Source organism: Cetorhinus maximus, chromosome 17, assembly GCF_964194155.1.
Source record: "Cetorhinus maximus chromosome 17, sCetMax3.hap1.1, whole genome shotgun sequence".
NCBI lineage: Eukaryota > Metazoa > Chordata > Chondrichthyes > Lamniformes > Cetorhinidae > Cetorhinus > Cetorhinus maximus.
Genome location: NC_135895.1, coordinates 49,588,995 through 49,612,267, shown reverse-complemented (window position 1 = coordinate 49,612,267; position 23,273 = coordinate 49,588,995). Strand labels below are relative to the sequence as shown.

General features: G+C 41.0%; 1 protein-coding gene and 1 long non-coding RNA gene across 2 annotated transcripts in view; one reads left to right on the top strand and one right to left on the bottom strand.

Moving 5' to 3' along the window:
- stil (STIL centriolar assembly protein) overlaps positions 1 to 17,097 on the bottom strand; it is a 69,380-nt gene extending 52,283 nt beyond the window's left edge. Inside the window, exons 1-2 of the mRNA XM_078561167.1 lie at positions 16,797 to 17,097; positions 5,609 to 5,716 (exon numbers count right to left, since the gene is read on the bottom strand). Coding sequence (XP_078417293.1) covers positions 5,609 to 5,697 — 89 coding nt within the window. The 5' untranslated portion in view covers positions 5,698 to 5,716; positions 16,797 to 17,097. The remainder of the gene's footprint in view (positions 1 to 5,608; positions 5,717 to 16,796) is intronic.
- The window catches only part of LOC144692388 (uncharacterized), a 274,513-nt gene that overhangs the window by 198,346 nt on the left and 52,894 nt on the right, over positions 1 to 23,273 (top strand). The window lies entirely within an intron of this gene.

Genomic DNA, 23,273 nt, shown 5'->3' with positions numbered 1-23,273 from the left:
CGTGTCCATACGCAGCAAGACTTGGACAATATTCAGACTTGGACTGATAAGTGGCAAGTAACATTCATGTCACACAAGTGCCGGGCAATGACCATCTCCAACAAGAGAGAATGTAACCATCGCCCCTTGACACTCAATGGCATTACCATCGCTGAATCCCCCATTAGCAACATCCTGTGGGTTACAATTGACCAGAAACTGAACTGGACTAGCCATATAAATACTGTGGCTGCAAGAGCAGGTCTGAGGCTGGCAATCCTGTGGGTGGGTAACTCAACCTCCTGACTCCCCAAAGCCTATCCAGCATCTACAAAGCATAAGTCAGGAGTCTGAAGAAGTACTCTCCACTTGCCTGGATCAGTGCAGCTCCATCAACACGAGAAGCTCAATACCATCCAGGACAAAGCAGCCTGCTCGATTGGTACCCCATCCACCACCTCAGACATTTACTCCACCGCCGACACACAGTGACAGCAGTGTGCACCATCTACAAGATGCAGTGCAGCAATTCATCAAGGCTCCTTTGACAGCACCTTTCAAATCCGCTTCCTCTACCACCTAGGAGGACAAGGGCAGCAGATGCATGGGAATGCCACCACCTGCAAATTCCTCTCCAAGCCACACATTGTCCTGACTTGGAACTATATCAATGTTCCTTTAGTGTTGTTGGGTCAAAATCCTGGAACTCCCTTCCTAATAGCACTGGGTGTTCCCACAATACATGAAATGTTGTTCAAGAAGCCAGCTCACCACTACCTTCTCAAGGGCAATTAGGGGTGGACAATGAATGCTGCCCTAGCCAGTGACACCCACATCACATGAACGAATAAGTAAAAAACTGACACAGACTTCCCCTTTCTTGGCGTCACTCTGAATATGGCACTAATTCAAGGTGATCTCCAGACATTCAGCAATATCATGGTGTCATTAAGCAGTGTAAGCAGCTAATTACATGGAAGAATTGCAGACAGCAAACCAGGAAGTAAAAGCCACTGAATCTCTATCAACTTTTAAGTTTTATTTTACAATGTTTCAAAAATGAATGATTGGGCTATTCACATGCAACTAAAGTAGAAAATAATTTTAAAAAAAATTTATGATATTCTAAAATTTGGAATTTCTTAACATGTCAAAATTTCAGCTTCAACAACGTAAAATTACTTCTTCAGGGCCAGCAAGGTTCTTTAGCAGTAATAATGAACTTGGTACCCAAGCAGAAATCCAGTCTCACCTCATTCAACAAGTGTACCTTTAAGAGCTGTATAAAAGAGCCAGTTTTGTCAGTTCAGTGATTTGAACGGATTGCAGTCTTGGCGAACCTTAACAGTGCACCCTTTTGAAGAATCGCTCACAGCAACTTTTGTATTTCCACTTTTAACTGCACGCGTGGATTGCAGATGTTGCTGTCAGTTTCAGAGAATTGCAGATGGCAAATGCTGACAGTTTCTCAGTCATTACTACCAGAAAATCTGGGCCATCATTTAGTCAAAATAAACAAGATGATAACGCTCTGATAATCCATCAAATGAACAATGAAACAAAATACCTGGACTCTTTTTTTTACATCTATCATAAATAGCATATTTATCAAAGCATAAAGTATCAAATAGACAAATATTCTTTGCATAAATTAAATAAAATTTAGTCATCAGTGGTTCAAACCTACATATTCGGTCACCCAAAGGAAAGGAATTCAAGAGCTCTCTTTCTCTGGTCTGCAGAAATTTGAACAAACGTCCATATATAGTATATATCTATCACTGCGCCTCCTTCATTGGGCCCCCTACCTGTCACATTGCATAGGTGAGATTTCCACAATGCATGTAGCACAGAAGTCATGATGTTCACCAAGTACTGATTATTTCTATTTAAAACACCTCCATATAAGCATTCCATTCCCAGGTATTTATTCAGTTCTTAAAGTGCCTCACAACTATGATCCAGATGATTTATTAGTCTAATCAAAATTCTAATGAAAATAATTATATATTAAAGTAAAACTACTTTAAAACTCACTGTGGACAAAATATCGTCATGTGATTTCCACCAACTAGCAACTGCATTTTTTCTAAGGGGCGGAGTCCCACAGGATTCATAATTGATCTGGAAGAGGGTATATCTCACTGCAAGCTTGCAATGGACACCAAAATAGCAGGAAAAGCTAATATGATCAATGAAATGGTAATAGGTTATAGACTTGGAGATAGAAAATGGCAGAGAATTTTAAGATTCATGGGAAAATCCTGATAACGACTTATACTCATAATGCCTTTTAATGTAATATTATGTTCCAAGGCACTTCACAGGAGCATTATAAAACAAAATATAACATCGCTACAACAGCCTATGGAGATATTAGGTTAGATGACTAAACATTTGTCCAAAGAGGTAGGTTTTAAGGAGTGCCATAAAGGAGGAGAGTGAGGTAGAGAAGCATAGAGAGGGTATTTCAGAGCTTAGCACCCAGGCAACTGAAGGCACAACCAATGATGTAGTGATTAAAAGCAGAAAAGCTCAAGTGGCCAGAATTAGAGGGGCACAGATATCTTAAGGTTGTGGGGCTGGAGGAGATTACAGAGACAAGGAGGGGTGAGGCCATGGAGGATCTGAAAGCAAGGATGAGAATTTTAAAATTAAGATGTTGTTTGACCAGAAGTCAAAGACAAATCAGAACAAGGAGTTAAGTTCTAATGAAAAGGTCCACACAAGAACATTTTTTCTCCACAAATGCTGCCTGACCTGCTGCGTACAGCACTTTGTTTCTGAATTAGAAAAATAAGACATATCTAGTTACTGTCAAGAAGGCAAATGGGATGCTAGGTTGCATAAAAAGAGGAATAGAGTGAAGGGAATCAAAAGGAAGCTATCCTACCACTGCACAGCATTTTAGAAAAGGTGAGCTACTAGAATGTAAAAGGGGATTACAGAAATAAACAAAGATAAACTCAAAATTGGGGCTCTTCTGAGGGAGGAAATCAAATTAAAACAGCCCAGAATATAGACATTGGTCAAGGATGTTTGCTTTGGTACAGCAGAGGATAACAAGAGGTCACATGCGTCATGCCTGGGTTTATACCTTTTTAGCTTACACAAGTCTTACTCCCAAGAGGGTGACCAAATTTTGGAATAGTTCACAATAACTTGTATTTACAAAGTTCCTTTGATGGTGTAAAACAAATATCAATTATATAATATGCCTTCAAAGTAATAGAACATCGTAAAGCTGTTCACAGGAGTTTTATGAAGCAAAGTTGGACACTGAGCCACATAAGGAGATATTAAGAAGATGGACAAAAGCTTGGTCAAAGAGGTGGGTTTTACAGAGCATATTAAAGGAGGAAAAAGGTGGAGAGACGCAGAAATTTAAGAAGAGAATTTCAAAGGTTAGGGTTGGTAGCTAAGGCATCAATGATGAGATGACTAAAATTGAGGATGCTCAGGAGGCCCAGAATTGGATGATTGCAGGTATCTAGGACTGTAGGACTGGAAAAGATTAGAGACAGGGAGGGGTGAGGCCAGGGAGGGATGTGCAAACCAGGATGAGAATTTTAAGATTAAGACTGCTTAGCCAGAAGTCATTGTAGGTCAGCGAACACAGCGAATAGAACTCAGTGCAAGTTAGAAAACAGCGAGAGTGTTTTGGATAAGCTCAAGTTTGTATAGAATCGTAGATCGGAGGCCTGTGTACAAAGCATGGATGAGGGCTTCAATAGTGGGTAAGCTGTGACAGGGCCCCAAGTTACAGAGGTCCAAATTGGTGATTTTGGTGATGGAGTAGATGCAGTCAGAAGCTCATTTCAGGGTCAAATATGACATCAAGGATGCAAATGATCTAGTTCAACTTTTGCCAGGAAGGGGAGTGGAGTTAGTAGCTCGGGTACGGAACTTGAAGCAGCGACCAAATAGCAAAGGAAAATTGAAGAGGCCAGGTAACAATGGCCAACACCCTTAAAGAAACATATTATTGCTCAAACTGCCAGGACAGCGAGAAGGTAGACTAGATGAACTCACACCATTGTCCACAACCCCAAATACTGACTCCATGCAAGTCAGCAATTTGTGTGCAGTCCTTCCAAATTAGCACTGTGGATTCGCTGCTCAAGTACGAAGAATACATTGGTGAGGCCAAAGGCAGATTAGTAAACATTTTGCTGAGCAACCCTGTTCTTAATGCAAACTTCCTACAAACCTTCCTTTGATTTCCCACTTCAATTTTTTCTTCTAATTTTCATTGTGACCCCCAACCCTTTGCTGCTCCAACTAAAAACAAGTTTCTGAACCAGTGTACAGCATCTTCTCAAACAATTTCTGCCTTTATTTCATTGCCTTGCTTAGCTATATTCACGTCCTTGGTCCTTTAATGGCTTCACTGAGTTGATCACCAGTAGCATTCAAATAAAAATGTAAAATACTACATATGCTGGAGATCAAACAAACAAAAAAAAAAGCAAATGCTGGAAACCCACAGGCTTGATTTCATACACTGTTTACTTGGATGTATTACATTTTCAATCTAATATATATCTCTAATAATTCACAAAAATGGTCAAATTCAATACCCAGTTAACTTTCTCCCTGGAATGATCACTTATTTAAAAGCATACAGAAACTAGTGTCTCAAAAGTTTAAACCATCTTTGTTTTAAGAATTTAGATAAATACATTTGCAAATGCTGCAATGCCACATAAATTCAAATATAATTATTAGCCCAGAACTTGAGTATTGCTGAAAAAGGTGTCTCAAAAATTTGAGCAACCGGTGAAGCTAGCTGTTTCACATTGCTACAATGCAGTAGCAACACAAGTATTATTTGCCACTAACAGGATGTTGCTGTCAAGCCAAAAAGACGTTCTGCCTATCACATAAATGAGTAATGTGGTATATGAATTTCAGTGCCAGTTTGATGCTAGGTATGTAGGCCGTACATCCCAAAGACTGACAGATCGTACCAAACAGCATGTCCCAGCTGCTGTTCACAATGGGCAAGGTACACAACCAACCCATGCTTGAAAAACTCTAAACAGTGTTCAACTTTGAACGTGATTCTACGATTGGACAACATTCGCTAAATAATCCTCATTGTGCTAAAAATTACACTGACAATCAATTTAAGATGGTCAGTCAGGCTCGCAGTGTAGTGCATGCGTGCGCACTGGAAGCTACCTATTAATACACAGGGCCTTGTTCTTTGCAGCAGACAGAAAGAACATGTACACACATTGTGCCTGTTTCACCTAAACAAAATAAGTGACAACCATTCGCTGGTTCATTCCTCAGAGCAATGTCTTGATGAATCAGAGTCAAGTTGCCTGGCTTAAATTTCAAACAATGCTTGACAGTTAACTGTCAGTCACCATTAACTGGTGCATTCTCCATGGCAACACCTGTACCAGAGTCCACTAGTCAAATGAGCACTCTCTTCTCATACAGTATAAAGTTGTGGCTTCCCCGAACGTTGGTATTCTTGCGACGGTCCTGATGAGTGCAAGATGAAAAGCTTCAACAAAATTTAGTCTATTGTTGAGCAATTTTTTTATTTTCTTAGAAGAACAAGTTGCTAAAATTAAACCTGAAAATAGGGGGAGAAATTAAAAACTGCAAATCATACCTATAATAGGAAAGTTGCATGCTTATTGCATCGCCAAGTGGTGTTGGATCCCATAATGCTGACTTTGTCTTGGGAAAGCTGAAAGGCATTATTCCATGTTCCAGGGGCCTGTGAAGATCATAAATATAACCCTTCAGAAAATATATATCAAAAAAACAAGCTATCAAACCATCTGCAGTAACTCTTTAGAAACTCACTGGCTTTCAAAATAATTATGTGAAAACTCCATTAGATGAGAAGGAAGGTTTTTCAAGTTTACTGCAATACTCATTCCTGAAATTAAGCATGTGTAAATGTTGCATGTTTTAATAAATTTCCTTTTCAAATTTTTATAAAACAGAAGTTCATAAATGGTACACACTGTCGTATTGGCTAGTACCAACTTTTCAAACTCTAAGTGGCAACTAAGTAATGACCAATTTTAATGAAAGGCAGGCACCTGAAATATCATAACTCTGCTTCCTCTTTGAAGATTGTTTTTGTTCCCCCAATTGTACTGGCGCCATCCTTTGGAACTGTCTACTCCAATTCCATTTCCCTTTTTGCATACCATTTTATGTTCTTGCATGGCAAATCCCATTTTAAATAGTTATCATTTCTGTCTCAAAATTTCTTTGAAAAGGTAACAGAATATGGCTGGGTTCCTTATTCCATTGTTCCAGTACAAATAATATTTTGATTTCCTAGCTTCATTTTCTGATTACAGATAATGAACCTCAGTCACTTGTTATGAATGAATGAATGAAAATAATATTTTCATATTTATGCTTGTAAAAGCTCTCAATTTTGGGAACCTATTGGGTTCTGAAAGAAAAAGAACAACAGAAGAAAAACATGATTCAGAATGAGCAGGAACGAGATAGAGGAAAAACACAATGCCAACTAGCATAATATGGGTGGCAGAATTGATCAAGAATAATAACAGATCTACAATGTGATAACATAGTAGAGGATTCAAAGACTGAATCTACTTGGTTAGGAGTTAAGGAACAGAAAAGGAGATATTACATTGCTAAGTGATTACCATAAATCCACAAATAATGATAATGCAATAAAGGAATGTATCTGCAGACATCAACTTCCTAGGGATTACCATTGACCAGAAACTGAACTGGACCAGCAATATAAATTTATGGCTACAAGAGCAGGTCAGAGGCTAGGAATTCTGAGGCAAGTATCTACCTCCTGACTCCCCAAAGCCTGAACATTATCAAAGCACAAGTCAGGGGTTTGACAGAATACTCTTCACTTGCCTGGATAAGTGTGGCTCCACAACACTCAAGAAGCTCAACACCATCCAGGACAAAGCAGCCCGCTTGATTGGCACCCTATCCTTCACCTTCAACATTCACACCCTCCACCATCAATATACAGTGGTAGCAGTGTGTGCCATCTATAAGATGCTTTGCAGCAATTCACCAAGACTCCTTCAACAGCACCTTCAAAACTGGTGATCTCTACCACCTAGAAGGACAAAGGTAGGAGGTGCATGGGAACACCACCAACCAAGGCTTCCCTCCAAACCACAGACTGTGCCGACTTGGAGCAATACACCGTTCCTTCATTGTCATTTGATCAAAATCCTGGAACTCTCATCCTAACAGCACTGGGGTGTACCTACACCACATGGACTGCAGCGATTCAAGGCGGCGGCTCACCACCACCACCTTCTCAAGAGAAATTAGGGATTGGAAATGCTGGCCTAGCCAGTGATGCTCACATCCCATGAATGAATAAGTGAGAGAGAGAGACAGAATTTTCATATAAATGTAAAAATAAAAGAACAGTAATAGTAGGGGGCTTCAAATAGCCCCAAATAGACTGTGGAAAAATGAGCAAAGGGCAAGGGGAGCGGGGTGAAGAATTCCTAAAACGTCTACCTGGAACCTTCCTTAATCAGTGTGTTTTAATCCCACAGAGCAAGGAAGCAGTGCTAGTACTAGTTCTGGGAAATTTGGTTTGAAAGTTGCTTTGGAAAAGGATAAAGAAACATCAAAAGTGAAAACACACAACTGGAAGCTAATCAATTTCAGTGATTTGAGATAGAATCTAGCTCAGGTAGGCTTGAGCAATGATTGGCCATGATTGGCAGGCCTTCAGGGTAAGTACACATCAGGTTAAATCTAAGAACATTCCAATAGAGGGAAGATAGGGCATCCAAATCCAAATTAAGAAAAGATGAATGAAAATGTCAATTAGGGACAAAGAAAATTGTGAAGGCAGAGGGCATGTCAGATGTCTGAATAAGTACCTTGTATCTAACTTCATCCTCTCTCGAAGACAATGTTCTAGTAGAGGAGGGAGAATAGAGATATTGAATAGGATAAAAATAGAAAGGTGGTATATAGATTAGCTTGAAAGATAAAATGCCACCCAGCTTGGGTGGGATGGATGTTAGGTTTGTTAGAAATGAGGTTTAAAAGATTATTATGGTTTATAAGATTGTTATGGTTCAGGACTGCGTTTTTACCTTAGGGTAAAATTAAAGGTGATATGTGACCTGTTCTAAAGGCCTGGGTGACATCGCAAGATTACAGGGAGGCCCAGGTGGTTCTGCTGGGAAGAAAGTGTAACGTGTTCACACTTGGAGACAATGACAGCAGCATGTGTGTTTATAGTGGTTAAAATGGTAGAATCCAAGCTCCAGGAATGTATTGCAAACACCATTTGTAAACGGTTATACTTTGAACTGCTCATTTGATTCCCGGATAGGATAGAGTTAGGGGTTAAAGAGTAGCGAATTAGCTTTCCACCTGGATACAAGGTCCATATGATTCACATCGTCATGGAGATGGGTTTTGAGAGGAAAAGTGGGAAGAGGAAGCCACCATCAGATTGGGTTATATACTTTTCTTAAAAATATTGCTGAATATCTTACAATTAGTCTGCCAGGATCCGAGAGCGAGAGAAGCGAGAGGCCGAAAGACTCAATGGTTCACTGTACAGAGATGAGTGTGAAGGCTCACTCTTGGATTGAAAAAACCAAATTCTTGACGATTTGAAAAGATGATTTGCCTCGTTTGCGCTAGGAGGAGAATAGTTAGGGAAAACCCTCACAATGAAAGGCAGCTCTGGGGTTACAAGTTACCAGGTTGGGAAAGGAAAGGGACAATAGTAAACCCTCAGAAGCAGAGAATCACTTTGGACTGGGTCCAGGCAAGGGGAAAAAAAAACAAACAACTACTTAAGGGACAGTGTAAAGTAGACGTATGAAAGGGTTTATCAGTTGCGATAAAGGTAAAAGGGGAAAGTTCTTTTCTGCAGTTTAAAGTATAAATTTCCTACAAAAATAGTGTTTAATCAGGAGTGTTTTAGTCTGTTTGCTACAGTAAAAGTTTTAAAGTGTGAAATCTAGCCATGTCACCCTTTCAGCTATCAATTGGAAGTTTGAATTTCTTTTTTTAGCTATTAGTCTTGATGGGGATTGTAACAAGTTGATGAGGGAAGCAACAGTGGACATTGAAAAAGCTCTAACTACAACTTTTTAATATGCCTTGGATACTAGTCGGGTGCCAGAGGACTGGAAGATTGCAAATGTTACATCCCTGTTCAAATAAGGCAGCTAAACAGACATATTTGGGAAATTGAAGCATATGGTATTAATAGGTGTGGTAACTTGGGTACGTAATTGGTTAAAGGGCTGGTGGCAGAGAGTAGTTGTGAATGCATCATTTTTTAACAAACACACAGTGGGATCCTCCAGGAGTCAGTTTTAGGACCTGTGCTTTTCTTGGTATTTATAAAAAATTTGGACATAAGAACATAAGAAATAGGAACAGGAGTAGACCATTCGGCCCCTAGAGCCTGCTCCACCATTCAATAAGATCATGGCTAATCTTCTTGTGTTTCGATTTCCACATTCCCAACTAACCTCAATAACTTTTGATTCCCTTGCCTAACAAGAATCTATCTACCTCTGCCTTAAAAATATTCAATGACCCCGCCTCCACCACCTTCTGAGGCAGAGAATTCCAAAGTCGCACAACTCTCAGAAAAAAATTCTCCTCATCTCTGCCCTAAAAGGGCGTTGCCTAATTTTAAAACAGTGTCCCCTAGTTCTGGACTCACCCACAAGAGGAAACATCCTTACGACGTCCACCTTGTCGAGGTCATTTAGGATCTTGTATACTTCAATCAAATCACCCCTCACTCTTCTAAACTCTAATGGAAACAAGCCCAGTCTGTCCAACCATTCCTCATAAGACAACCTGCTCATTCCAGATATCAATCTAGTAAGCCTCCTCTGAACCACCTCCAATGCATTTACACTCATCCTTAAATAAGGACACCAAAACTGTACACAGTATTCGAGGTGCGGTCTCACCAAAGCCCTGTATAACTGAAGCATAACATCTTTACTTTTAAGTTCAATCCCCCTTGAAATAAAGGAGAGCATTCCATTAGCCTTCTTAGGACTTGGGTATACAGAGTACAACTTCAGTTTGTGGATGATATAAAATGTAACAATGTAGTAAACAGTGAGGAGGATAGTCAGATGAAATAGTCAGACACACAGATGTAATTTTACACAAATGAGTGATAAGTGATACATATTGGGAGGAACAACATGGAGAGGCAGTAAAATCCAAATTAGTGTCAGCCCTGGCTCAGTTGGTAGCACTCTTGCCCAAGTCAGAAGGTTCTGGGCTCGAATCCCACTCCAGAGACTTGAACACCAAAATCTATAATGACACTCCAGTAGAGTGCTGAAGAAGCACTGCTCTGTCAGAGGTCCATCTTTTGGAGGAAGTGTTAAACCAAGGCTCTTTCAGCTATCGCAAGTGGATGCAAAGATCCCCTGGTATTATTTCAAAGAAGAGTAGGGGAATTATCCCTGGTGTCCTGACCGTCTTTATCCAATAACATAAAACAGATCATCTGTTCTTATCGCATTGTTCTTATGCTCTGAGGGAGCATGCTGTGTGCAAATTGGCTGTCGTGCTATCTACATTACAACAGTGATTACACTTCAAAAGTGCTTTGACTGTAAAGCTCATGCAAGTCTCTCAGTCCTTAAAAGGCATTAATTTTTCTGGGGTCGGGATGGTGGGTTTTAAGGTGACAGGGTAAGTTGATAATGCAGTTAAGGAAGTGTTGGGATATTTGACTTTGAACACAAAAACAAGGAAGTCATGCTAAAACTTTACAAAATCATTGGTTAGGCATCAGCTTGGGGTACTGTTGTCAGTTCTGGCTACCACACTTTAGAAAGGATGTCAAGGCAATGGAAAGGGTAAAGAGGAAGCTTACTAGCATGCTACCACGGATAGGGGAACTTCAGTTAAGAGACGAGATTTGAAAAGCTGGAATTGCTCTCTTTAAAAGGTGTAAAGTTTAAGGGAAGTCCTATTAGAGGTATTCAAAATAAACTATTGAGAGAGCATGTAGTGAGAAACTGTTCCCTCTGGCAAGCAGTTCAGTAATCAGAGGTCATAAGTTTAAAATAACTGACCAAAGAACTATGAGAAGAAATGTTGAACAGAGAATTATGGTCTGAACACACCACCTGGAAAGGGCAATGGGACTTGTATTTGAAGACAACTAATTTGCAAGGTTGTGGGGAGAAAGCTGGGGTTTATGATTAAATTGGAAAGCTTTCAAGGACAAATGGCTTCCTTCTATGTTGTAAATTGTATTAGATGAAAAATTAAAAATAAATATCTTCTTTCATAACCTCAAGGCCTGCCAAAGCACATTCCAGCCAATTAAGTTGTTTTGATGTTGAGGCACTGTTCAAATGTAGGAAATGCAGCATCCGATTTGCACAAAGGAAAGTCTCACAAACAGAAATGAGACAATGACCAGATAATCTGTTTTTTTGATGTTGATTGAGGGATAAATATTGGCCAGGGCACCAGGCAAAACTCTGCTCTTCTTTGAAAGACTGCCATGGGATCTTTTATGTGCACCCGAGAGAAGAGGCATGTCCTCAGTTTAACATCTCATCTGAAAGACGGCAGCTCTGGCAGTGCAGTGCTTCCTCAGTACTGTGCTGCAGTGCCAGTCTAGATTTTGTTCTCAAGTCTCTGTTATATGAGTAAAATCCACAACCTTCTGACTCAGAAGCAAAAGTGGTACCAAACAGTTGACAATCTTCTTTGTTCCAGAGAATCTTACCTGCATCCTATTACTCCAATAACTTTGCTATTTAATTATTCCCAGAAATGCACTCAAATGCATCATTTCCTTGTTTTTATATTCAATATCTCACATATGGCCCTTAAATTAGGGGTGGGGAACCTACAGTCCTTGGGCCAGATCCAACAATTTCATCCAGCCCGCAGCTAGGTCTCTAAAAAATATAGACCTATGACAGTGACGCCTTCAAAATAGCATTTAGCATCATTACGAATTTGCTTTGGACAAAAGCATCAGCTAAATTACAATAATAATAATATAATAATATACAAATTCAGCCATTGCATTAAAACGGCGGGTGAGTTGAACGTTTCTGTATTCTCTCAAAAAAAAACTAAATTGATTTTTGTGTGCAAGACCTGCAACTGATTTTGTCTCTGTGAATGGCTCACGATAAGAAAATGGTTCCCCACCCCTGCTTTAAATGAACATACCTGCACCTCAACATTATCTGAACCATAGATCACTGGTTTTCCGTTCTTAACCTTCCTCAATGTGCTAGCTCCTCAAAATGTACAAATTCACATTTCTTTAGAATGAAATGCATTTACCATTCATCTGTCCATTTCACATATCAATACTTCCCAGCAACGTCTAGTAATTCTCTTCAGTTTGCTATGTTCTCTAATTTATCAAGTCTTGGTATTATTGAAAAACAAGAAACCCAACCGGGGCACACCACTTCCAAATCTAAAGAACATCATGCACCCTTACTCCCTGCTTTCTACCTCTGACTCGCTCCTCTGTCTAAATATTTCCATTCCCTTCAATACCACTGAGCTTAATTTTTGTAATAAGTCTCTTAGACATCTTCTGAAAATACATTTGTTGCATTCCTTTATGTACACTGTGCTATTTCAAAAATGACCTGCCCTTTATAAATCCATTCCTTCCAGCCTTGGCTCAGTCACACCAGAGTCAGAAGGTTGTGCGTTCAAACCCCAGCAGGAAGTTTGAAACACAATTTAGACTGCCACCTTGTTGCAGTTGCAAGGCAGTTCTACATTTGTCAACAATAGATCAATCTTTTGGATGAGGCATTAAAATAACGACTTCTCAGGCAGACGTTGAAAATATCATGGCATTATTCGAAGAACATTTGGGGAGAGCTGGCCAACATTTATCCTTCAACTAACATCACTTGTTTATCTCATTGCTGTTATTGGGACCTTACTGGACGCAAATTGGCTGCTGTGTTTCCCCATATTATAGTAGTACTGCAAGGCATTTTGGAACGTGCTGCAATTGTGAATGGTGTTATCTAAATGTAAGTCCTTTCTGTGACTGTTTACTAGTCACAGTAGAAATTACTGTTAAAGTTGACAGCATTTTATTTTCAATCTTTCACAGGATGTAAAGATGACTGGCAAGGCCAGCATTCCACGATTGTCCTCGAGATGGTGGTGGAGACGAGCTGCTTCCTTCAACTGCTGCCGTCCATGTGGTGTAAGGTACACTCAGTGGCGTTCCAGGGTTTTGACCCAGCTACAGTGAAGGAACAGTGATATAATTTCCAAGTTAGGATGGTGTGTGGCTTGTGAATTGGAGTCAGGTGATGGTATTCCCATGCATCTGCTACCCTTGTCCTTCTAGGGAGTAGAGGTCTCAGGTTTTGATGATGCTGTCAGTAGAGGCCTGTCAAGTTGTTGCTGTGTATCTTATACATGGTACACAATGCTACCATTGTCCAATGGTGGAGGAGGGAGTGAATGTTTAAGGTGGTGGATGGGGTAATGATCAAGCAGGCTGCTTTATCCTGGATGGTGGCGTTTAGAGTGTTGGAGTCAAACCAATCCAGGCGAGTGGAGTGTATTCCAATACAGTCCTGACTTGTGCCTTGAAGTTGGTGGTTTTGGGGAGTCATAGCATGCTACTTGCTGCAGAATTCCCAGCCTCGGACCTGCATATATGGCCGGTCCAGTTCAACTTCTGGTAGATGGCAACACCCAGGATGTAGATAGTGGGGGATTCAGTGATGGTGATGCCGTTGAATATCAAGGGGAGATGGTTAGATTCAATCTTGTTGGAGGTGGCCATCGCCTGTGCACTGTGAATGTTACTTGCCACATCCAGCCCTAACTTGAAGTTGTTCAGGTTTTGCTAAACGTGGACACGGACTGCTTCAGTATCCGAAGAATTGTGCTTGGGGCTGCGCAGTCATTAGCAAACATTCCCACTTCTGACCTTATAAAAGGGAGGGGTGGGTCGTGGGGAGGGGTGTGGAGAAGTAAAAGATCATTGAAGCAGCTGAAGATGGTTGGGCCTAGTCCAACAACCACAGCCATTTCCTTTGTACTAGGTATGACTCCAGCATTGGAGCTGGCTTCTTGCTGATTCCCATTGACATTATTTTTGCCAGGGCTCCTTAATGCCCCACTCAGTCAAATGCTGCCTTGATGTCAAGGGCAATCATCTGCATTTCACCCCTGGTATTCAGCTCTTTTGTTCAGGTTTGGACCAAGGCTGTAATGAGGTCAGTTGCCAAGTGGCCCTAGTGGAATGCAAACTGAATGCCAGCGAGCTTGTTATTGCTGTGCAAGTGTTGCTTGGTACACTGTCAACCAACCTTTCATCAATTTGCTGATGATCAAGAGTGGACTCATGATGCAATAACTGACTGCATTAGATGCATCCTGCTGTGGACAGGACTTACCTGGGCAATTTTCCACATTGTCAGATAGATGCTAGTGTTGTAGCTGTACTGGAGCTGCTTGGCTAGGGATATGGCTAGTTCTGGTGCACAAGTCTTCAATACTATTGCCAGAATGTAGGCAGAGCTGTATCCACTGCTTTCAGCTTTAATTAAAATAACATCTTCAACTAATATTGAAGAAAGAAAGCTAACAGAGTACAGCCAGTGGAATGGGAAGCCACAGAGGGAAGGGAGTTTTTTTTAAATTTATACATGGGGTGTGGGCGTAGCTGGCTAAGCCAGCATTTATTGCCCATCCCTAATTTTCCCTGTTCAGAGGGCATTTAGGAGTTAAGCACGTTGCTGTCACATGTAGGCCAGACCAGGTAAGGATGGCAGATTTCCTTCCCTAAAGGACATTAGTGAATGAGAGGGATTTTTACAACAATTAGCAATAGTTTTGTGGTCATCATCAGACTTTTAATTCCAGGTTTTCATTGAATTCAAAATTTCACTATCTGCCATGGCGGGATTTGAACCTAGGTCCCCAGAGCATTACCCTGTCCAGCGACAATACTACACCATCGCCTCCCCAAAAAGAGTGGAAGAGTGAGGAAAGACAAAGGGGACAAGGTGGGGGAAAGACAAAAAAGAAATGCAGCTGTTAAAAGGTAGAGTGGTGGAAAGAGGGAGGAAGAGGAGAAAGGAACTTCGAAAGAAAGGAGATTGCGGCTAATGAAGGAAGATTTTTGTTTTTGAAGTGGTAGAAAGGAATGGACAGACTTTATATGGCATTTTACTACATCTCAGGATAGCTACAAATGGTTTGGACCTAATGAATTTCTTTTACAGTACAATCACTTTTGTAGGGCATGAAAGCATTCCTCAGTATCAGGCCATGATAAAATAGGCAATCTAAATCTTTCTAAAGCAAGTTAAAAGTCATTCACATTTGTAGAAGAATACAACAAAATTGACAGTGTCAACAAATTCAAAATGTGTTAGCATCTAATGGAAAATACATACAAAAAAATCCAACTGTAACAGCATCAGGGCCTCAAGTCAACAGTGCACTTATCAGTAAAACTACTGGATAGCAAGTTCAATTTCCTAATTGTTCAGGAAACGTATTTTGCATCATTTATGGACAACAGCCATTACTAGCAGGGTAGAATGCAAGTTTTATTGGACATAATCCAGCCAAAACAGATGGATTAGAATGGGTTATCCACAACGGTTGCATAATTAGGAATCATGTTGGCCACATGCCAATGAAAATTGGGTAACTAAGTTTAATTTCTGATTTTCAGATTACTCGCTCAAGTGATTTCTCTCCTATTCAGAAACAATTCTCATTTTATTTGTGTTTACCACACATTACATTGAGATGTAACAATCTAAAAGCCTGATTATCTCTAGTGGTAATAAACCTTAAATCAAATGTTTTGACCAATTGAGGCACAGAATTAAAATGACAAAATTTTTCATCCAAATTTGTTAATCCAGTGAAAACGAGGACTTTTAAGAAACCTTTTCCTCACAAAATTCTCCTGAGACATAATACTAAGATTTGCAATATTTTCACCAACTATGTCACCAAAACATCAATTCATACTGTATGTTGGGAATTCCTGGTTTCACAGTTTGGCCTTCAAAGACCTGCAAACCCCATGAAAAGGTAATAGCTGACCAAATCACAATGCCCACTCCAAATTTTACATCAGTGTCATTACAAGGATTTAATTCATGGCGAGCAAGAAAATTTTAAAAATCAGCAGCACAATTGATCCACCCAAAGCCAAGTTCTACTCACAAATGTATTTTGAAATGTGAAGTACTGATATTGATAAGTCTGCAGAAGTGGTGCTATTGAGCTTAACAATCTGAGAACGTTATACAAAATACACTCTGCATTGCACATAACATGCCATTAAATTCCACTTATTTGGCAGAGATTGGATTTTTTAAATTTTGAATTTACACCAGAGCCATTAATATTTACCAATGGAACAGTACTTACTTCTCACAATGAACCACACTTAAATGAAGTTAAGTTTTCAAGCTAAAAACATCCAATGTAAATTCATGAGAGTTGACAGGTCTGAAAGGCATACAGATGCTGACGCTGCAGCTCAGATACTCGATTAGTTGAAATCTCTTAACCTAAAATTTTGTAGCAACCTAAAATGAAGTTATCTCACAGGGGAGAAAGAATGTTTTCATTTAAACCCCTACAGGTAAATCAACCAAAAACTGGCATTTCTTGGCAAAATTAAATAGTGCGGAATTTATAATTCAATGGGGGCAAGCTCAAAAACAAAAATAACCTGAAGGCGAGCTGCAAACATGGCACTTCCTTCGCTCTTTAAAACAATAGCATCAAACCATTATTAACATGGAAAGGCCGCCGCGCCTTACCCAAGGCTTTCTTCCGGACTCCCTGCGGGCTCGTACACCGATTCGATCACCTGCTACTTAGCCACGCATCTCAGTTAAAAGATTTCCAGACCATTCCCCATTACACCGACAGCCACTTAAAACAGTAAACAAGCAGTTTGCCCTTCCCTCTCATGCCCCCACTCCCATCACATATCCTTTGTCCGCGGCCCTCATTCAAAAGTAAATATGGCGCCACGTTCAGTCCAGACGCTAGAACACCAATCACACAATGCTGCTCCCATTCTGTCCAATCATCCACGGCTTTTCCCGTTCTGTCCAATCACACGCCGCCTCTCCCGCTCTGTCCAATCACGCGCCGCTTCTGCCGCTCTGTCCAATCACGCGCTGTTTCTCCCGATTTGTCGAATCAGGCACCGATTATCCCGCTCTGTCTAATCAGGCACTGAGTCTCCCGCTATGCCGACAACAGGTCCCCATCTCTGTCCAGTCACGCGCCACTGCTCCATCTCTGTCCAATCACGCGCCACATCTCCCGCTCTGTCCAATCACGCGCCACTTCTCCCGCTCTGCCCAATCACCCGCCACTTCTCCCGCCCCGTCCAATCCTGCGCCAGTTTTCCCGCTCTGTCCAATCACGCGCCACTTAACCCGCCGCCTGGGATTCAATTTTATTTAACGGTTAATAAACTTGGGCGTATGCGCTTGCGTTAGCCTCCCATGGGTGAAAGGTAATGAAATGATTTGCTTCTTTTATCTGTTACTCAAGTTCTACATGTTAATAATAGGGTTACTGTAAATTGTAAGAAAAAAGAAAACTCATTTTATCTATAATGAACAGGAAGCGAAGCGATGTCCACTTAGAACACCACATGTAGATGATGTAAGCGTGTGGTGGAAGTGCTAGTCCAGTTGGTGCAGTGGCACACAGATTACGAGAATCAGGAATGCGCATTGATCGAGTACCAGAATCAGGAATCCTCATTGACACACACACACAATACCAGAATCAGGAATCTCATTGACATACACAGAGTACCAGTATCAGGAATCCTCATCATCCCACACACTGTACCAGAATCAGGAATCCTCATTGATACACACACACTGCCAGTATCATGAATCCTCATTGACACACATGCAGAGTTCCAAAATCAGGAATCCTAACTGATACACACACACTGCCAGTATCATGAATCCTCATTGACATACACGCAGAGTACTAGAATCAGGAATCCTCATTGATACACACACACTGCCAATATCATGAATCCTCATTGACACACGCGCAGAGTACCAAAATCAGGAACCCTCATTGATACACACTCAACACCGGAATCAGGGATCCTCTTTGATACACACACAGTGCCAGAATCAGGAATCCTCATTGATATACACACAATACCAGAATCAGGAATCCTCACTGACACACACGCAATACCAGAATCAGGAATCCTCATTCACACACACAGAGTAACAGCATCAGGAATCCTCATTGATACACACACACTGCCAGAATCAGGAATCCTCATTGATATACACACAATACCAGAATCAGGAATCCTCACTGACACACACGCAATACCAGAATCAGGAATTCTCATTCACACACACAGAGTAACAGCATCAGGAATCCTCGCTGATACACACACAGTGTCAGAATCAGGAATCCTCACTGACACAAAGAGAGAACCAGAATCAGCAATCCTCATTGACACACAGGGAAAACCAGAATGAGGAATCCTCATTCACACACACATAGAACCAGAAACAGGACTCCTCATTGACACAGAGTACCAGAATCAGGAATCCAAATTGGCACACACACAATACCAGAATCAGGAATCCAAATTGACACACACACAATACCAGAATCAGGACTCCTCATTGTGCCACACACAGTACCTCATTGACACACAGTAAGAGAATCATGAATCTTCATTGACACACATACATTCCAGAATCAGGAATCCGCACTGATAGATGGTACCAGAATCAGGAATCCTTATCGATACAAATAAATAACCACAATCATGAATCCTCACTGACACAACAGTGTACCAGAATCAGGAATCCTCATTAACACACAAAGAGAACCAGAATCAGGAACCCTCATTGACACACACAGGGACCAGAATCAGGAATCCTCCTTGAAACAGAGTACCGGAAGCAGGAATCCTCCTTGACACACACGCAGTACCAGAATTAGGAATCCTCATTGCCATAAAGAGAGAACGAGAATCAGCAATGCTCATTGACACACAGAAAAAAACAGTTTCAGGAATCCCCATTGTGCCACACACGGTACCAGGATCATCAATCCTCATTGACACACAGTAAGAGAATCATGAATCTTCATTGACACACATACATTCCAGAATCAGGAATCCGCACTGATAGGTGGTACCAGAATCAGGAATCCTAATTGACATAGTGTGCCAGAATCAGGAATTCTCATTGACACACACATGGAACCAGAATCAGAAATCCCCATTAACACACAAAGAGAACCAGAATCAGGAACCCTCATTGACACACACAGGGACCAGAATCAGGAATCCTCCTTGAAACAGAGTACAGGAAGCAGGAATCCTCACTGACACACACGCAATACCAGAATTAGGAATCCTCATTGCCACAAAGAGAGAACGAAAATCAGCAATGCTTATTGACACACAGAAAAAAACAGTTTCAGGAATCCTCATTGACACGAGGTGCCAGAATTGGGTATCCTCATTGACACAGATTACTAGAATCAGGATTCCTTATTGCACAGAATACCAGAATCAGCAATCCTTATTAACACACACACAGTACCAGAATCAGGAATCCTAATTGACAAAGTGTACCAGAATCAGGTATTCTCATTGACACACACATGGAACAAGAATCAGGAATCCTCATTGACAGACAGTACAAGAATTAGGAATCCTCATTGACAGAGAGTACCAGAATCAGGAATCCTCATGGACAGAGAGTACCAGAATCAGGAATACCAAGTGACGCAGAGTGCCAGAATCAGGAGTTCTTATTGACACACACACACTACCAAAATCAGGGATCATCATTGACCCCGAGTCAGGAGTCCTTATTGACACATAGTGCACCAGAATCAGAAATCATTTTTGACAGACAGAAAGGCAGAATGAGGAATCCTGATTGACACAGAGTACCAGAATGAGGAATCCTCATTGACACAATAGTGTACCAGAGTCAGAATAATTTTTGACACACACACCCAGAATCAGGAATCCTCATTGACACAGAGTATCAGAATCAAGAATCCTTCTGGACACAACAGGATACCAGAATCAGGAATCATTTTTGACACATAGAGAATCAGAACCAGCAATCCTCATTGACACACAGAGGCAACCAGAATCAGGAATCCTCAATGATACAGCAGGGTACCAGAATCAGGAATCTTCATTGACACAGAGTACCAATACCAGGAACCTTCACTGACACACACAAAATTCAGATTCAGGAATGATCTTTGACACAGAATTACAGAATCAGGAATCCTCATTGTCCCACAAACAGCACCAGGATCATGAATCCTCGTTAACAGAGAGTAAGAGAATCATGAATCCTCATTGACATACCTACAGTACCAGAATCAGGAATCCTCATTGACACACACACAGGATCAGAATCAGGAATCCTCATTGAGACACACAAAGTACCAGAATCAGGAATCCTCATTGACACAGAGTACCAGAATCAGGAATTTCCATTGACACAACAGAGAGAACCAAAATCAGAAATTCTCATTGGCACACACAGGGGACCAGAATCAGGAATCCTCGCTGACACACAGAGAGAACCAGAATCAGGAATCCTCATTGACACACACACTGGACCAGAATCAGGAACCCTCATTGACACACACACTGGACCAGAATCAGGAACCCTTGTGACACACATACAGGACCAGAATCAGGAATCCTCATTGACACACACAATGTACCAGAATCAGGAACCCTCATTGACACACACAATGTTACAGAATCAGGAACCCTCATTGACACACACACACAGGATCAGAATCAGGAACCCTCATTGACACCCACAAAGTACCGGAATCAGGACTCCTCACTGACACAAATAGAGAACCACAATCAGGAATCCTCATTGATACACCCACAAAGCAAGAATCCGGGATCCTCACTGATACACATACAACGCCAGTATAGGAAACCTCATTGACACACACACTATACCAGAATCAGGAATCCTCACTGACACACATACAATACCAGAATCAGGAATCCTCACTGACACAGTGTACCAGAATCAGGAAGCTTCATTGACACAACAATGTACCCAAATCAGGAACCTTCATTGACACTCAGATGGAACCAAAATCATGAACCCTCATTGACACACACACAGGACCAGAATCAGGAATCCTCATTGACACACACAAAGTACCAGAATCAGGAATCCTTATTGACAAAAATAGAGAACCACAACCAGGAATCCTCTTTGATACACCCACAATGCAAGAATCAGGGATCCCCATTGACACACACACAGTACCAGAATCATCGGTCCTCATTGACACACAGTAAGAGAATCATGAATCTTCATTGACACACATACATTCCAGAATCAGGAATCCACACTGACAGATGGTACCAGAATCAGGAATATTCATTGACACAGAGCACCAGAATCAGAAACATTCATTGACACACACAGAGAACCAGAATCAGGAATCCTCATTGACAGATGGTACTAGAATCAGGAACACTCATTGATAGATGGTACCAGAATCAGGTTCATTCATTGACACACACAAAGTACCAGAATCAGGAATCCTTATTGATATATAAAAAACCAGAATCAGGAATCCTCATTGACACAAATAGAGAACCAGAATCAGGAATCCTCATTGACACAAATAGAGAACCAGAATCAGGAATTCTCATTGACACAGAGAGTACCAGAATCAGGAATCTTCATTGACACATACAGGAGAGCAGAATCTGGAATCCTCATTGCCACAAAGAGAGAACTAGAATCAACAATGCTCATTGACACAAAGGAAAAAACAGTTTCAGGTATCCTCATTGACACTGAGTACCAGAATCAGCAATCCTAATTAACACTCACAGGGAACCAGAATCAGGAATCCTAACTGACACAGTGTGCCAGAATCAGGAATTCTCATTGATACACAAATTGAACCAGAATCAGGAATCCTCATTGACACAGAGTAACAGAATCAGCAATCCTTATTAACACGCACAGAGAATCAGAATCAGGAATCTTCATTGAAACACACAGGCAACCAGAATCAGGAATCCTCATTGATATACACACAATACCAGAATCAGGAATCCTCATTGTCCCACACACAATACCAGGATCATCAATCCTCGTTGACACAGAATAAGAGAATCATGAATCTTCATTGACACACATGCAGTACCAGAATCAGGAATCCTCATTAACACACACACATGACCAAAATCAGGAATCCTCATTGACACAAATAGATAACCAGAATCAGAAATCCTCATTTAGTCACACAATGTACCAAAATCAGGAATCCTTATTGACACATAGTGTACCTGAATCAGGAAGCTTCATTGACCCAACAGGGTACCCGAAACAGGAAGCTTTATTGACACACACACTGTACCAGAATCAGGAATCCTTATTGACACAACAGGGTACCAGAATCAGGAATCATTTTTGACACACACGGAACCAGAATCAAGAATCCTCATTGACACAGATAACCAGAATCAGGAAGCTTCATTGACACAACAATGTACCCAAATCAGGAACCCTCATTGACACACACAGGGAACCAAAATCAGGAAACCTCATTGACACACACAGTGTACCAGAATCAGGAATCCTCATTGACATATAATACCCGAATCAGAAATCCTTTTTGCACAACAGGGAACCAGAAGCAGGAATACTCATTGGCACAGAGCACCAGAATCAGGAGCATTCATTGACACAAACAGAGTACCAGAATCAGGAATCCTTGTTGACACTGAGTACCACAATCAGGAAGCTTCACAGACACAACAACGTACCCAAATCAGGAACCTTCATTGACACACACTGTGTACCAGAATCAGGAATTGTCGTTGACATACACTGTACCAGAATCAGGAATCATCATTGACATAGAGTACCAGAGTCAGGAATCCTTATTGACACAACACAGTACCAGAATCAGGAATCATTTTGACACATAGAGAACCAGAATCAAGACGCCTCATTGACACAGATTATCAGAATCAAGAATCGTTATTGACACAACAGGGTACCAGAATCAGGAATCATATTTGACACACAGAGAACCAGAATCAGGATTCCTCATTGACACTCACTGGGAACCAGAATCAGGAATCCTCACTGATACAACAGGGTACCAGATTCAGGAATCCTCATTGACACAGAGGTCCAGAATCAGGAATCCAAATTGACACACAGACAATACCAGAATCAGGATTCCTTATTGTCCCACAC